The sequence below is a fragment of the Lissotriton helveticus genome, chromosome 9 (genome assembly GCF_964261635.1).
Source record: "Lissotriton helveticus chromosome 9, aLisHel1.1, whole genome shotgun sequence".
In the NCBI taxonomy this organism is placed as follows: Eukaryota; Metazoa; Chordata; class Amphibia; order Caudata; family Salamandridae; genus Lissotriton; species Lissotriton helveticus.
This window is the reverse complement of record NC_136070.1, coordinates 127,662,943-127,680,146: the sequence shown is the minus strand read 5'-3', so window position 1 is coordinate 127,680,146 and position 17,204 is coordinate 127,662,943. Positions and strand designations below refer to the sequence as shown.

Sequence of the window (17,204 nt, the reverse complement as noted above, 5' to 3'; positions counted from 1 at the left end):
ACTGTCTGGTTGAATGAATGCAGGAGCGTACAGCGCAGATACTGGGTTGCACTTCTCTAAATCCAATCTCCCTTTTCAAAACTTGCGAGCGCACAGATACGTGCACCCTATCCCTACTCACCCACATGATAAATAGTCGTCACTGACTCCTAATTGGAACTTACTTGACGGCGGCGAGTTCGAAAAAAAAACATTATGATCCAACATGTGTTACTCTACTATCTTCTTAACTGTTTTATTCATCACTGGCAAGCACGTTCTACCCCCCACCACAATGACCATCCTTCCCACTGCTTGTCGTCACCCTTGCTCCCCCAGCCACAAGTGCCAGCTATTGTTGACCCCAACAATTTAAACAACAAAATCTACAAGTTCCAGAATGCCTCGTGGTGCTGGATGTACATAGCACAGTCGGTAACTGCACCAAAAGGGGCAGATCATGTGTGAGACAGGGAGGTGGGGGTAGGTAGATGGGGGTGGGTTGGGACAGATGGGTGGGGTGAGGGGGAGGGTAAGAGGGGGGGGGATCTTCACCTTCTTGTGCTGGTCTGGGTTTGGAGGTCATGGATCTCTGCCAGAGTGGGGCTGGGAGGAGGAAGGCAGATTCATGCAAGCTAAAGGGGAACGTGGGAAGAGCACGCAGTCCTTTGTGCTGTCTCCAGTGCATGTAGTGCTTTCGCTCAGACTCCCACCATCTCCATACATAATCCCCTCCATACCATCTCCATATACAGTCCCCTCCATACCATTCTCCATATACATAGTCCTCTCCACACTGTCTTCATATAGATAGTCCCCTCCATATCTGTGAATAAAGCTGGATGGGGCAGCGCTCTGGAAGGTACACCGCACACACAAAGTGGTGCATACCGCTGCACGGAGTGCTGTCGTACTTCCAAGTGCGTTGCAAATCAATAACCTATTCTAAAATATCACAAATCAACAAGCACGCAACAGGCTTACACACCAGTGATGAAACTTCGCTAGCTGGGACAAGGCAGCTGCTGAGAGATGACCAGATGTCAAACTGTGGGTGCCTGTGTATAGGAGGTGCCGAGCTGCTCTTCCTTTCATTCAGTGGGATTCCATTACTCATGCGCTGCTCATACGGGGTGCACTGTAAATGATAGCGGCGACTGCTGGAGCCTAGTCTCTCTCCGCTTCTTAGTCCAGCTCACAAAGTGCTTGCTCTTTTTGGGAATGCCCCGTCCCTCGGACGGAAGTACCCGGCGCTAGGACCCCGCGGCTCTCCCTCCCTGTCATCGGCCCGGGCTCAGCAGCTCTAGCGCAGCGCTGTCCCCAGCATTTCAGAGGCTCTGGTGTATGTTGCTATCTTTCTTCGTGCACAGACAAATCGATTTTAGGGAGACGTATGGCTGCACTTGCAGTTAGAAAACGTTTTTAACACGCAGGAAAAAGGTGAGGTTGATCTCATCTACACACATTATTCACGCCTTGCTATATTGTGTATTTTGGGGAGGGTTTGTGTGGTTCCTTCTGCTCACAGCACTTTTCACCTACCTTTACGTTGAAGTCAGCCGGGGGCTCAGTGGACTAAGGTGCGCACGAGTTTATCCTTTCCTCATAGATTTCTCTCGCAGCCGAGCGCAGCCTTTCATCTTCATGAGGTCGATCAAACCGCAACATTTGAAGCAAACATAGAATCTGTTATTAGTGCTGAAGGCCCACTTTAATAACTCTGCTGTGCAATAACTTGATGCTGTGGCTTGTAACTGTACGCATATATACAAGACCAATATTTGAACAGAGGTCTGTATCCTGTTACTGGGTGAGGAGGGACTTGAGGTGGTTGGAAGATGGAAGGGAATGGTTTTGGGAGGTGGGTGGTCAGAAACAAAGTCCATCCCGGGTGCGCCTTTGGATTTCATTAATTTCCCATCCTCCTGCCCGATTTTGAACCTGTAAATAGTTGCTATAAAAATCAAAACAAAATCTGTCCAATCTTGGGTTTTGAGTTACAGAGGCCTGCCATAAAGGTATCTGTACATGTGGACTCTCTGTGGGGCTCCCAGTGGACAGCAGCAAACTCAACAGGAGGGGCAAACGCTGGGAAAGGTATCTGCACTATAAAACAGCCCATGTGGTTCATGTGCTAGCTGCAGATGTGTGTGCAGGTTATGTGTTTGGAGTGACCAGAGTGCCTGCTGCAAAGGACTGTGTATGTTTTAGGAAGTGTGATCTATGTGTAAACTGCAAATTATAGTGTTAGGCACTGCAGCCTTAGGGTATTTGCTTTAATGTGTATACATCTTGCAGGGACCGAAGGGGTGCGACCATGGTGACAGAGCACAGACACTTAGTGAGCTTGTTGGAAAAACCTATGTGTAAACTACAAGTTACAGGTTTGATTACTTGCTGTTAATGGAGTGGCTTCATGTGCCATCTGTGAAGATCTGTGTATTTATCCCGCAGGACAAGAGATTGAACCGAGAAAGATAGCATGGTGGTTGGGGTGCCTGTTGTAATCATCTGAGTACACAGATTGGGGGTTCGCTCTGACTGCTTCCATGGCCAATGCAGCCTGGAACGCCTGTCGCCACTACACCTGGCTCTGGTGCTTTGCAGCAGTTTAAATATTTTAGAGTTTCTGGTTGCTCAAATGGGTGTATTTTCTGATATTTATATGTTCCTCTCGTATTTATTGCTTGATTTTGCTTGTGAGAAAGTGTCACTCATAGTCGTTGAATGTCACTCATAATTACACTGAGATTATGAAAATGTCACACAAAAGCAATCTGAAACATTGGCAGCTATGCCCAGCATCGGGGAGCCCTCCAGCGGGCAGAGGCAGACGGAGCTCCGGGGGGTCACTCCCACCCCCGCTGACACCAGGCACCTCAACATCATCTCCTACGCGGATGACACTCAACTGATCCTATCACTCACCAATGACCCTAGCACCGCCAAAACGAACCTACACGAAGGAATGAAAGAAGTAGCCGAATGGATGAAACACAGCCGTCTGAAACTGAACTCAGATAAAACAGAAGTCCTCATCTTAGGTACCTCCCCCTCCGCATGGGACGACTCTTGGTGGCCAGAAGCCCTTGGAAAAGCACCCATCCCGACAGACCATGCACGGAACCTGGGCGTCATCCTGGATTCCTCACTTTCAATGAACAGACAAGTCAACGCCGTCTCCTCATCCTGCTTCAACATTCTTCGCATGCTCAAAAAAACATTTCGTTGGATCCCCACCGAAACTAGGAAAACGGTCACCCACGCTCTGGTCACGAGCCGACTGGACTATGGAAACACCCTCTACGCCGGGACTACCGCTAAACTCCAGAGAAAACTCCAACGAATCCAAAACGCCTCAGCCAGGCTCATATTAGACATCCCGCGTAAAGAACATATCTCTGGTCACCTGAAAAACCTCCACTGGCTTCCCGTCAATAAGAGAATCACTTTCCGGCTCCTTACCCACGCACACAAAGCACTCTACGAAATCGGACCAGAATGCCTCAACACACGACTGTCCTTCTACGCCCCCTCCCGCCAGCTTCGATCTTCCAACCAAGCCCTTGCCAATGTACCTCGCATCAACAAGACCACCATGGGAGGTAGATCCTTCTCCTACCTGGCAGCTAAAACCTGGAACTCACTTCCCACCTACCTTCGCCTTACCCAGAACCACCTAGCATTCAGAAAGCAACTTAAAACGTGGATATTTGACAAGTGATTCCCTACCCCTCCTTAAGCGCCTTGAGACCCTCTGGGTATGTAGTGCGCTATATAAATTCTCTGACTTGACTTGACCGCAGCCGGGCCGGCCGCTCGCACCCGCAGCCACATCCTGCTGGGGTGTCAGGGGATGCGCCGGGAGCAGCCCCACAAAGGGAGCGGCTGACACACGGAGAGGGTGGGACAGCCCCCAGGGGGCCGGCAGGATGGCTCTGACCAAGAAGCACATCTACACGCGGGTGAGTGGGGGCCGGGGGGCCGTGCACATACAATCTGTCTGCACATCTGGCTGTTTTAAATGTGTGTTATCAATGTACACGTATATGTGGGTAGGGGTTCATGATATGTGTTCACAGATGTGCATGTATCTATGTGCCTGTACATTGCACATGCGCATAAATATATATGTAGATATGTATACATACATACGTGTATCTTTTTAAAGGTCTTATAATGTCACGAGGCCTCCTGTGACAATAAGCCATGAAGCCGAGGGCCTCGTGGCTTGCGACGCCCCCACACCCACGAGATTGCTTTGTTGGACCATTACACACAGATTACCCTCTATGTGCTCCCATCCACCACCTTTTAGGTTGGAGCACAGATGGTGCCTGGAGCTCACTTCCCAGTGCCAGGTGGGCTCATTTTCCGAGTCAGCCTGTTCCCGAGTCCACCCCCGGGTGCTGGTCCTGTGAGTGGCAGGTCTGCGGGGGCCTCCGGGAAGTGACGCGGCCCTCCCCCCTACCCTCCCCCTGCCCCTTCCCATTGTGTGTTTCCTTCATCTCTGCACTTCTCACCTCGTCGCTGGTAGCCCTGTGCGGGGTCAGTGGTGGGCGGTGGTGTGTGTCTGTGTGTCTGTCCCTTTCTATTGTGGATTACAGGTCGCCGGTTTCTTACGTCATTCTTTCTTTGGTGGATGAGAGATTCAGCGATACACATTGGCCTTGCTTGGTCCTTTCCTTGAAGGGGTAACATGTCTTGTCTTCATTCCGCTGAACAGATGGGCCGTACTCCCCCAGGGGCTCCTAGAAAGTCCTGATGCTGCAGATGTTTCTACTGGAAACTATTTATACCAGGTCGACCGAAAGTGCCACTGAAGTTGCCTTTCACGTCTTCTGGTGGCAAGGCCAAAGAACTCTGTGGTATACAGTGATATGTTTGTTGTTGTTGCAGTTTTATATAGCGCCAACTCGACCCGAAGGTATTGGAGCGCTTTACATGAGCATCAGTTACATTACACAAGGACACGTTCATTTTTGGTAGGCACGGGGAGATTACGCGATTTGCTCAGAATCACAGGATGTTGAGATGACGCAGAGACTCGAACCTGGTTCTCCAAATCCAGAGTCAGCAGCTCTGGCTGTTAAGCCAGTTTCAAGGCCTGTCTCCAGTATCTATAGAGAGACAGCCCACACAACGCATAGTCTGGCTCACACATCATGTGTACAGTCACTCACGTTCAACCCTAGGATTCAGCATCTTTGGAAAAGGTGGGAAACACACCAGCCCCAACCTGCCCCATCTTCAACAGAGAAGGCCGGTGCACTGCTGGTCAAAGAGTGCTCGAAAGGCCAGGGGGTGCCCAATATCCTCATATGCGGAAAGGCTCAGAGTGACCTAAGGCAAGTAAATGGTCCGGCACTTTTTAGGTTTTGCCTAGCCGATGCGTACGAAGTGCGCATGCGCTAGGAAAAACGTGATGATTTCTCTCTGTGGGGCATGGTTCGTCCCCACTCTCCCATTGGCTAGCTCCATAAATGGAGGCTAGCCATTGGGAGAGGGCTCTGTCCGTCAATGCCGGACCAGATTCGGGGGCGTTCCCGGGAATTTTTGGCTTTTGGGGACGTCACGCTACGTCAGCCAAAAGCCGGGAACGCCCCCGAATCTGGTCCGGCATTGCCGGCACTGGCACCCAATGGCTAACTTGGAAAGCTTATAGTTGTGAATGAAAGGATCGATTGCCCTTTAAAAATAACGGAACACTTTGCATTTTCTGTGCCACATTGCAGGTAAAACCATGTGTTACACACAGAAGCATTGCCCCGGTCACCCTTCCTGCCAGACGCTGCTCCCTCATTCCTCGCTCTGCTCGCAGCCCTCCGTGCCCACGCCTCATTGCTGCAGGCTGGCGTAGCTCGGCTGTCGTCGTCTGCAGCCTCGCCCCGACTCAGGCCAGCTTCCAGTGGAGGCCCGGCTCTCAGGTGGATGGAGTGGCCTTCCGCACTGCTTTTACACTCCACTCGTTAAAGTGCCGGTGCTTGTGGCTTCAAAGGGGACCCCTTCCCGCCAGTCACCCGGAGGACGGCCCTCAGCAGGGCTCAGCCCATGGCTTGCTCCTGGGCCGCAACGCAGGACAGGCTGCTATGTATTCAGTATCACCTTGCAGCAGGTACATTGGGTGCGTCTGCACATGTTTGTGTTGTCCAGGGCTGCTTTACAGACATTTGCCGGCCCTCTGGTGAAACCGGAGTCTGTATAACTGTCTCACCCTCAGCTATAATCAAAGCCACGGGAGGGCACTGGCAGTGCTGGGTGTTGGTGTTAAGCATGCAGCGAGCTACGAGCGCACAATGACTCCTAGTGCAGGCTGACTTGTCTCCAAATGCTTACATAGATTAATGCCACCCACCTTCTCTTTGGTACCCATTTCGTGGACAGAAAGATGACAGTAAAGCTTTTGGGGTCCAAACCCTGTTGGTGGGACCAGTCCTGGTAGAGACGTGAAACGTGGCAACGGCAATGGTACATCTGTCAATTATAGGAAGCATTATAGTAGCAGGAAGATGATAAAATGATGCGTGCCTGTCTTTAATGATACGGCAGCCGGGATTGCTGCACTGGTATCACATATATCGACAGTTGTTTATCTGTGCAGCGCCAGAGATGCAGGGCGGTGGCTTGGCTGTGGCAATCTTCTGTGGGTATTGATGCAGCTCATGTTAGTGTGTGTAGAGTAGGGCTGTGTGCGGGGCATCCGACCCCGACACACAACGGATTGTGTAGTTTTAAGATGTATGTATGGTGCTGTGTGGATGTAAGTACTGGAATGACATGGAATGTTGAAGGGTGTTGCTCTATGTTGGAAATGGGATTTGTGCAGCTTGAAGCATTCATTGCTGGCTAAGATTATACACCTTGGGTTTGCCTGTCTAACTACCGCTGAAGCAGGTTGTTGTGCCGGTCAAGATTGATGTTCTTGTTTCCCAACAGAGTGCACGACTGCTCTGTGGTTTGGTATGGTGGTGCGCCAGCAGAGAGCTGTTTCCAGCACAAAGAACTCCGCAAAGTGCTGTATGTATGAAGTGGGTACACGGGCAGAGTACCAGTACTGGAAGTTCAGGACAATGCCACGCTTTGGTTGAGCACCACTATCAGACGAGTGTGCCTGTGGTGTTTTATAAAGGATGGACTGTGTTTTTACTCCATCAGCCACCACCTAGGTTTTCTGGCACAGTACTTATGAATCTGGATGGTCAGTTCAAAAAATCCCTTTCAGGTAAGGGAGAATACTGCCTTCTTTCCTATGGTCCATTAGAAGTATTCTAGGGGTCCTGGACTTCACAGAATACCCCCTTTCCTCGCCTGAGGTGGAGGTGAAACAGAGGTATTTTTAAGATCCAAGGGTTTGATGGTTGAGTTTTTTCTGTCCTGTATCGTGGACTTATGCCCGCCAAGGGCAAGCCAGGTGTTGAAGACTAGCCTGCAATCAGAATGATGTTGTTTGACATTCCAGACTGGTATTATATGAAACTTTCTTAAAGACTGACATAAAGTTGTGAATTGATCGCAGCGTCACCACTGGCAATGTGTTTTGATCAGAAATGTAGGACATGAATTGTTTTAAAGGTCAGAGGTTAAAAGCAGCTTATATAATCGAAGCAGCAAGTTGGACATTTTTATGTCAGAAAAAACTGCCCCCTACCTCTGTGAAGTACTCTGACTCTGCTCCTTACCCTCCCTTGGCGCCTAAAACTGTCCCCTGCCATGCACCCTACAAAGCCTCGACTTAGTAAACTGTCCCTTCTCTGTGTGCTTCGAGGCCGTAAAATGTAAGCCTAGGCACAAATGGATGGTTGGATTTGTGGGGTAAAGTTTTATTTAATGTGATTTTATGTAGCGCGAACTTTACCCGAAGGTGTCAGAGCGCATTACATAAGAACCAGTTGCCAAACCTAAGGACTTTGATTTACATGCGTTAAGTAAAAGATACAAACAGGAAAACAATTGAAATGTACTAGATGTAGTCACACAAAAAAGAGACTGTTGATTCTCGTTATATTTCCATATATATATGGAAGGGATATGAATAGATATACTGCAAGAGTCGCATACGAATGTTAGAATAGAAAGGTCTACTGCATATACTAGTGAATACAGTCCTCTCTATATACAGAAAAAATGAGTTATATTTAGAGGGGTCGGAGTGGGACACAGTGGGTGGATAGATGCATGAATGATGAATGTATGCATGATGTATGGGTGGATGCATGGATGGGTTGTTGGTTGGATGGGTTGGTGGATTGCATACATTGTTGAGGGATTGGCTGTATATATGCATCTATCCATCCACCCATCCATGCATCTATCCATACACCCATCCATACACCCATCCATGCATGCACTCATCCATGCATCCACCAACTCATCCATGCAAGCATTACAACAAGAGCCCGCAGCTCTCCGTCTCTCCTCGCCCCCCCTTCCCTGAGCCCGCAGCTCTCCTTCGTCTCTCCTCGCCCCCCTTCCCTGTGCCCTGCTATTGTAAATGACAATGCCATTTATTTGTTACAAAAAAAACCATAAATAAAAATAATGTCAAGAGCAATGCCAATAGCTCTAACTTTAACAAAGGCAAAACCATTGCATTGTAAATGCTTGTTCTGTATTGCATGTTGTATGAGCCATGTGGTATGGTAAGAATGAGGTTGTATGACAGTATGTGAGTCAGTTTTAACAAACTTTTGTGTTTTTTGGATGTCCTATGGCACATTATTGGAGTGATACTTACAAAAAAGTACTCAAGAAAATTCACTTCACTACAAATGTTATAAATGTATGTATCTGTGTAAGAAACAAAAAATTTGAGAAGGGTCAAAGGAGATATATTTAAAGACCTATCATCCCATCTCCAACATCAATCACTTATATACCAAGGAGGATGAGAGGTCTAGAATGTGTGGTAACACAAGGAAACTACAAACAGAGTGGATAGTAGAGTGGCAGTTGGCCGAGACATTCCCATCAAACCACCCTAACTTGGCGGAGTTTCATCATATGGGATATTTGTAGGAGCACCCGACTCTACCGCCCAAACCATCAGCTGATGGTGCGGGAGTGGATGAAGATCTTACACTCGTGCCAAACTTACACTCTTAGAGTGGTGATGAAAGTGTACGTGCAGTGCTATGGTGAGAAAATGTTAAAATTAGCGACTCAGACAGGAACAAGTTTATTAAAGAGAGTCTGAGTGTTAAAGTTAAAAACACGCCAGGTAGTTGGAACTAATGACTACACTATGGCGCTGTGCAGGTGGTCAACATGTTTCAGCCCAGAGGACGTGTCGTCAGGCTTTCGTCAGGACCAAGAGATAGAGCTACTGCCACTAAAAGTGATTTGCAACAAGGTGAAGTGAAAACATAAATAAAATGCAATTAGCTACCATGAACTTGGAGCCCCAATGTCCATATGTAGAAAGTATTTTCCTTTCACAATCCTGAAATATAAACAAGATTATGTGCATTACAAATATATACCACAAGTTCATAGCAAAACATGTGTGTACCACACCCAAAACGGGATCAAGAGATATCCCGTCCAACAGTAGAGTCTACTTACTCATTCACAGAACACACTTCTTATGTCTGTAAATACTCACCAAGCTTTGCAAGGAAGTGGACCTCACCTCACCCGGCAACCGCTCGGGAATATGAGGCCCCGCTCTAAAGTGCATAAGAAAGCAAAGTATCCATAAGAATTATAAGCTTTCTACCACTAGTTGCAACAACTGTTATCCACCACCCATAAACTGTGAACTTGCTTAAAGAGACCATAACACAACTTTAAAAAGAGCTGAACATAAATGATGATGAGCACTGGCCAAAAGACTTTTGCCAGGACAGCTGAAACAACTGAGAAAAATGGAGACTAACAAAGGTAAGCAAAGCGCTACCATATGATAGCAGAGAGCTACAACGTAGGCATCCAATGTAAATCAATACAGCACACTTTTGACATATTTATCTTGGAGGCTCGCCTTACCTGTCCGTCGGTACCTCTCTCAGGCGTCCGAGAGGAAGTGGAGGTACCGACCGGAACAGGAAGCCTGCTTTAAATACTACCGTCAATTGGTAGTTAAGTTGTTAATTAGCGCTGATTGTTACCAGGAGACCGCGTCTTCATTCGCAACGCGCTTGCGCGTAGAAGACCCGCTGTAGTGGTATTGCGGGGAAGCATGCGCCGTGATACCGGCATTGAGAAGCTCGCAAAATAATTTGTACAATAAAATGTTTTGTAATTTTAAAAAAGTCTGTGGTCTAAATCGAATTTAAATGATATATGTATAGATAGCTGAACTCTATGTGAGTGTTTTGGTAACATAGAACCTTAATGGTTGTTTGTTAAATTAAATAGGTCGGCATAGAGGTTTGTACCCTCTTTGGTTTCTTCATTCCTCCCTCCTCTTGGACCTAGATGCAACTTAGGGAGGGCCTTCTCTCCTTATAAGTGCATCTCATGCATAAGAAGAGGTCACTGTTGAAGACGCGCCATGAGTGCAAAAAGGCAAAGGGGGCTTCACCACCTCCCACCACATTAAATCAAGCGAGAAGGCGCAAGGGTGTCAATCAATGGCTCATACTCCATAAGCATCTCCTGACTCCAGTCATGGCCTACAGTTGGTACCAGTGCATTCCAAATATTGTGGTCTGTTGTCAACCACACTGCAGCCTTAGAAGAGGCCATGTTGCTGCTCTTTCAGACACTCCTAGCTCTCTCTCACTCTCTGGCATGCCTTTGCTATGAAACCAAAAGAGGCTCTATTTGGACTTCTGGCAGAGGACCCTCTCTCAGCACCAACCGACCCAGTGTGGCCTATTCCTGGACGAGCGACAACACTGGTTCATACTTCCATTATGGTACCATGGTTCATGCCAGACACGCCGGCTCTGGTCCCCATGCTGATGTCCACACACCATTCTGCAATATTAATGCAAGAAGTCCACTTTCTGCTGGCTAAGGGTGCCATGGAATGGGTTCTGACTTTGGAGAGAGAGGTGTGCTGTTTGTGCTTCTTCCTCTTCCCTAAGAATGATGGCGGCCTCTGGCTTATTCTGGTCCCCTGCCCAGTGAATGCCTTTCGGCAGATTGACACATTCAAGATGCTCACCCAGTATCAGGTTATTTCTTCTCTGGACTTAGTAGACTGGAGGGAGTCCATGGACATGTCTTCTTATATTCCTGTCCTGCAGTTCACAGGCATTATCTGAGGTGCATGGTGGGGTTAGAAGACTTCCAGTTTGCCGTGACATGCTTTGAACTCACCACGGCCCCTCGAGTGCTCACAAAACTGATGGCGGTTGTCACTGCTCACCTTCAATGCTCAGGGATATATGTGTTCCTGTACCTCACCAACTGGCTACTAAATGTGGGTTTGCCGAAACCAGTCGCGGACTACTTTTGGATGAAGGCTGGGGTTCTCCAGCATCGATTTCAAGTACTACCTGTTCCCCACACACAAGGTTCATCTTGCGCCTTGCATGCGTGTAGTTGTGTGTGGCATCTGCATAATTCGGAGAAGAAGGGCTCATTGCAGTCAATAATAGTGGATTAGGAGGAAGTAGCAGTAGGCACCAACAAAGTCACACAAGCTCGAATGTGGTGAGTGCATTACGGAACCCTTTACATTCCCCCTTTATTAAAATTCCTAAAAGGGTTTATTCTTGTTGATGTACTGATTTGCACAATATCTGCCTATGTTTCTTTTGTTCTGTGGTTACATTGCCGGTATTTTAAATAGTCATTCCTGCCATCATGTTGCTGTTATTCTTGATCTGTTAAAAACAATAGTTTGTCCACCCCCACAGTAATTATACCATTTTCTGGACTGCCATCATCCATATTTTGTTTTTACTTTTAATTACACCTGATTGGCCTAAAATTACGACTAGGGGAGAATACTGAATGTGGGTTGAGGCATTGTAGCTGAAATGATAGTCGTTGGACATGTTAACAGGCTAAAGTAATCACAAAGTGCATTTCAAAATGTTTTTCTTCTTTAACAGAAACCTACAAGATTCTAGCTCAATCCCACAAAACTTGCAGTGTCAATACAACGCACCCCTCCTTGTAATATAAAACGTTAACATCATACAAACTCTAAAATTTACAACAGATTAATATAATACAAACTTCTTCAATGTATCCGGCACCCTGATTTTCCTGTTACATCTCTCTGGTGCTGGCATCTCTGCGACATCTTCCATCATCCTCCTTTTTAGGTCGAGCATAAGAGGCGAGACATGCTGTATTCAGTTTATGGGCCTTCCCTTTGCTTTTTTATTTGTCACTTTGATTGTCATTCAAAAATGCTTGCTTGCTAGTGGTTAGTCATTCCTCTTTGTACCTCCTTTTTGTGTTTGGTTTCAGAGCACCGCCCAACATTACGCTTCTGTGTTTGTGTTCATTTGGGGACTATTTGTTTCTTTGATTCCTGCTTGTGTCACTGTTTGCCCATCTTCGGTGGTCAGCTTCAGCTACCGTCACTCAATCTCCCTGTTCTGTTCAAATACTGAGATGAAATCTCAGGTGCTGTTTTTGATCATCTCTTTAATTTTCTCTGACTTCAAAGTGCGAGGACTTCCCCAAACCTCTCCTGCTTCACTGCTTGTTGCTTTAGCAAGCCTCGGTCACCGGACCTTCAGCAACCCAACCTTGCAGCACAGTTAAGGACAAGGCTTGGGCAACTTCTGTCGCACTTTCTCTAACACTTGTTTATATAATATGAACCCGAGCGACCCGAAGGTGTTGGAGTGCTTTACATGAGCGCTAGTTGCATTACACAATTTCAGAATAATTTTTGGGGGCATTTTTAAAGAGAACAAACTCGACTGAATCAAAGGTATTGAAGTGCATAACAAAAGCGCCAGGTACATTACACAAGGTCAGGTTAATTGTTTTGTTTTTAGGTGCACAGAGATGAAGTGATGCCGCTGCCTCCCCTGTTTAGACATTATTTCCCCTCTACCTGGCAAACGGGAGCATTTTGTTGTTATGGCTACGTCCAGTGCTCCAATACCCAGAGAACTGGGACAGAGGGGCTTGCTGGTAAACAGGTGGTGCGAGCAGTGTTTTGAATTAAAAACTCTAGAGAATGGTGCTTGGTGAATAGATTCCTAGGGGAGGAGGGATGTGGCGTCCCTGCCATTGTGAAGTACTTCACTGCTTTTTTCATAGGCTTTGCAATACTCTAGTGATGTAGAAGCACACAGAATGTTATAATGCTGTTGACATGCATCAAGGCACTTGTCTTTCTGTCTGTGCGTTAAAACCCTTGGAATGTGCCCATAAATGTTTCCTGAGGCAGGTATGCATTCCTGAATCACACCGCATGACTCAGAGTGTAGTAATTGTATAGCTTATGTGCTGCATGGTTAAACACTTACAAGGTCTCAAAGGGGAGACCTATTGGCTATTCCAATGCTTGTCTTCATCCCTTCCACTTACCCTATTCCAATCTCTTCTTACTTCTGCCTTCTTCCTCCCTTTAGCCTCTTCAGTATTCCTTATTCACTACGGTATTACAGTCTGATTCATTTACAACGTCTACATCACCAGTTCCATCACTGCCTTTGTAATTATCCAGCTCACTTTGAGTCTCATCATGTGCCCTGTACCCTACAATGCTCCTAATTTCAAGAGGGCCATAATTCCAAATGTGTTAAACAGCTCCTGAAAATGTATGGATATGTGGTGTCTTTTTTTTCATCAACTGTAGAATAATTAATCATGACCTGTTCATCTAGCTTTAATTTACTAAGACAGTTAACCGTTTCTTGGTTAGCACATTTTACATTCTAAGCATACATTAGCAATTTTTTTTATTCCTGCAGTGACACCAGGGGAGAACAACAAGGCATGGGGTCAAAGCAGTATTACTCCTCCAAAAGATGAAAGCGAGAAAGAAGAGAAGCGGTGTTTGAAGAAGAAAGGCCGAACGTGGGGGCCCAGTTCAATTTGCCAGAAGGAGCTCAATGTCGGGGAAGATGGGTAAGAAGATCCAGGTTGATCACGAAACAACCTCAGGTCACTCCCTGTTTATGTTCCCTGAAAACTTTAAGCTTTGTATCCTTGCACCTAGCAAGGCCATCAATCAATCAATCAATCACTTACTCACTCATTTCAGCCATGGACTTTGCCTTATAATTCTAATCCAAAATCTTAATCTTCTGATTCACTTTTCCCTCACTTCTCCTAGCCCAATCTCATGGAGAACTAACCTTGACCATATCATTGACGCTTCCAATTGTTCATGTGCTCCATTGGAGTATTTCAGCCCCCAAACATTTAACCCCTTCCATGCTCATGACGAGCTCAGCTCGTCATGCAGTACACTGCTCGTGTGCTCATGACGAGCTGAGCTCGTCATGAACAAAGGCATTCAAAGATCTTCAGCACCAGGGATGAATTGCTGTAGCATTCAAGGTGTTAAGTACTTGGCTCTCACCTCCTCTATCCTGTGGTGTATGACATCACCATTGCTCCACTCCATCTGCTCAAGCGCTTACTTCTTGTTTAATTGTCCGAACTGAGGAGAGCACACCATAGTGCACAAAATACTGGAATGAATGCAAGTTTCTAATTAAACTCCCTTTTTCTATTCTTCATAAGCATGATATTAAAAAATAGAACAGCCAACCCGTTTTGTTCCAATAACAAACCAGAACTTACTCAGGGGTTGCAATTAGATGAAAACAAACAACAGTTTACAATATGGGATGTATTTCATTATCACATAAAATAATATTTTAAAAACATGAAAAACATGTTGTATATGAAATCATTCATAATACTCTTTTTACAAGGATACTAAAACCTCTAACCAGGTGGCACAGCTAATGAGAAGAATTGGTATGTTCTATTAACACCAAAGAAAACTATTGTGTTTGGGGCGTTTATAAAGTAATTCAGTATCATTAACCCCTTCGATGCTGATGACGAGCTCAGCTCGTCATCAGCTACTGCGCTCGTGTGCTGATGACGAGCTGAGCTCGTCATGTAACGCGGGTTTTTGAAAAATCCAGCGCACAGCGGGAAAACCGCTAGCGCGCAAGGTGTTAAGGGGAGTAGTGGACAGTATTTGTACTACCCACCATTCCTCTTTATGAGAAACCTCTCTCCTCAGTACACTCTCTCATTTTAAAACTAAACTGTGCAACTTGTTGTGTTTACATGTGCAATAATTAATATATAAGGTTGCAGATGGCCTGACTCATAGAATTAATTGGGATTGGGAGAACAGACAAACTGTGACCCATAAGCCCCCAATCATGGATCTCTGACTGTCTCACAGTAACCTTGGATGGCTTTTCGTTTCCTGGCGTTGTGGTGTTATCTACCTTCCTGCCACCTCTGCACCTACCTCAACACCAAGTCGTTTCTCCAGATAGTCTGATTCTGTTACCATCTTTCTTGGCATGCTGTTTGTTCCCACTTTGTCACTGGAGACTTTCATAACTATGGTCAACTTGTTCTCTGTTAGTAAAGACATGAATGAATGAATGAATTTGGGATTTGTATTGCGCGACTTAACCCGGAGGCATCAAGGGGCATCTGATGGAAAAGCTGAGTGTCTGGTGACACCCGAAGAGGGGGATTACAGGTAGGATTCTGCGAAAAGCCAGGTTTTTATGCATCATTTGTGCCACTTGAGCATTCTCAGAACTTATGCATATTGAAATATGGTCCTTTGCTTTTTCCTCCCAAATGAAATTTTGATTTGCAATGCAAAGTATCTCATGTATTAGTCTCCTTTCTCTTTCCACCTAAATTAAATAGTGCTTTTTCTTACCTCCCCCATTTTCTTTGCAAGCCTTAAACCACTGATGGAAGGATACAAGCAGTGGTCATCAAGTACTCCAAATCTGGCAAAGGTCCAGAGGCCACCTCCAGCCGTCCCAGGATTCACCAGCCTCGCTGAGATGGGTAAGAGTGAACAGAGGTATTTTCCTGGGATAATCAAGTCACTCTTGTTTTCTTTTGAGTTTACTGAGCAATTTGCTGGACCCCTCCAAATAGTTGATCTTTGCATCATGTACTTTTCAAAACAATATTTTATTGATCAAACATAGGGCATACAATAGTCATTTGATTCATAGAAGGAGAATGGTAAGCAAATCATTCCATTTGGAATACAAAAAACATGAATATGCAGAAGTGTTACGAGGAAGGTTATCCGGTACAACACATTAGGTCCCCCGCATCATGTACTTTTAGTTGTGGCCAATAGAAACTAAACACCCTCAAAATACCTGATATAAGACCCCAGTTCCAAATCACTTGCCCACCACCTTCTTCTGGCTAACTGCATGTGTCCATGTCATCTATTGAATCTGTAGACATGTCTTGCAGATGATGTTATTCAATTTGAAAATCAGGATGCATTGCTTTCAAGCCGGCTCCCTCCCTTCCTCTCCGAACCCACTGACATCAAGTGCGGAGTACCCCAAGGATCTTTGCTCAGCCCCACGCTCTTCAACATATACATGGCCCCCCTTCGCCGCCATCGTCAGACAGCATGGGCTCAGCATCGTCTCCTACGCCGATGACACCCAGCTCATCCTCTCACTCACGAAAAATCCCGAAGACACCAGACTCAGCTTCCAGGAAGGAATGAAGAACGTAGCAGCCTGGATGAAAGACAGCTGCTTGAAGCTCAACTCAGAGAAGACTGAGGTCCTCATCCTTGGACCCTGCACCTCCGCCTGGGATAACACCTGGTGGCCCACCGCCCTCTGGAATCCACCCTCACCTACAGACCACACACAAAACCTCGGTATCATCCTCGACTCCTCCCTCTCCATGAACCCCCAGATCAACGCCGTCGCCTCCACCAGTTTCAACTGCCTGTGCATCCTCCGTAACACCTTCAAATGCCCCCCCCCCCGGACTGCAGAAAGACAGTCACCCACGCACTCATAACCAGCAGACTGGATTACGGCAATGCCCTATACGCCGGAATCAACAGAACCCTTCTACACAAACTCCAAACCATCCAGAACGCCGCAGCCAGACTCATCCTCTGGACACCGTGCCACGAACACATGACCCAACACCTACAAGACCTCCACTGACTCCCCGTCGAGAAGAGGATCACCTTCAAACTCCTCACCCACGCCTACAAATCCCTCAATAATTGTGGACCAAAATACCTCAACAAGAGATTATCCTTCCACGTACCCAAGAGGAACCTCCGCTCCATCGACCTCCCCCTGGCAGAGGTCCCC

The 17,204-nt window shown here is 46.6% G+C and overlaps 1 protein-coding gene across 1 annotated transcript in view; it reads left to right on the top strand.

The window, feature by feature from the left end:
* The window catches only part of MAP3K9 (mitogen-activated protein kinase kinase kinase 9), a 349,830-nt gene that overhangs the window by 254,100 nt on the left and 78,526 nt on the right, over positions 1 to 17,204 (top strand). Inside the window, exons 8-10 of the mRNA XM_078659615.1 lie at positions 13,812 to 13,968; positions 14,297 to 14,299; positions 15,791 to 15,903. Of these exons, the coding sequence (XP_078515741.1) occupies positions 13,812 to 13,968; positions 14,297 to 14,299; positions 15,791 to 15,903 (273 nt within the window). The remainder of the gene's footprint in view (positions 1 to 13,811; positions 13,969 to 14,296; positions 14,300 to 15,790; positions 15,904 to 17,204) is intronic.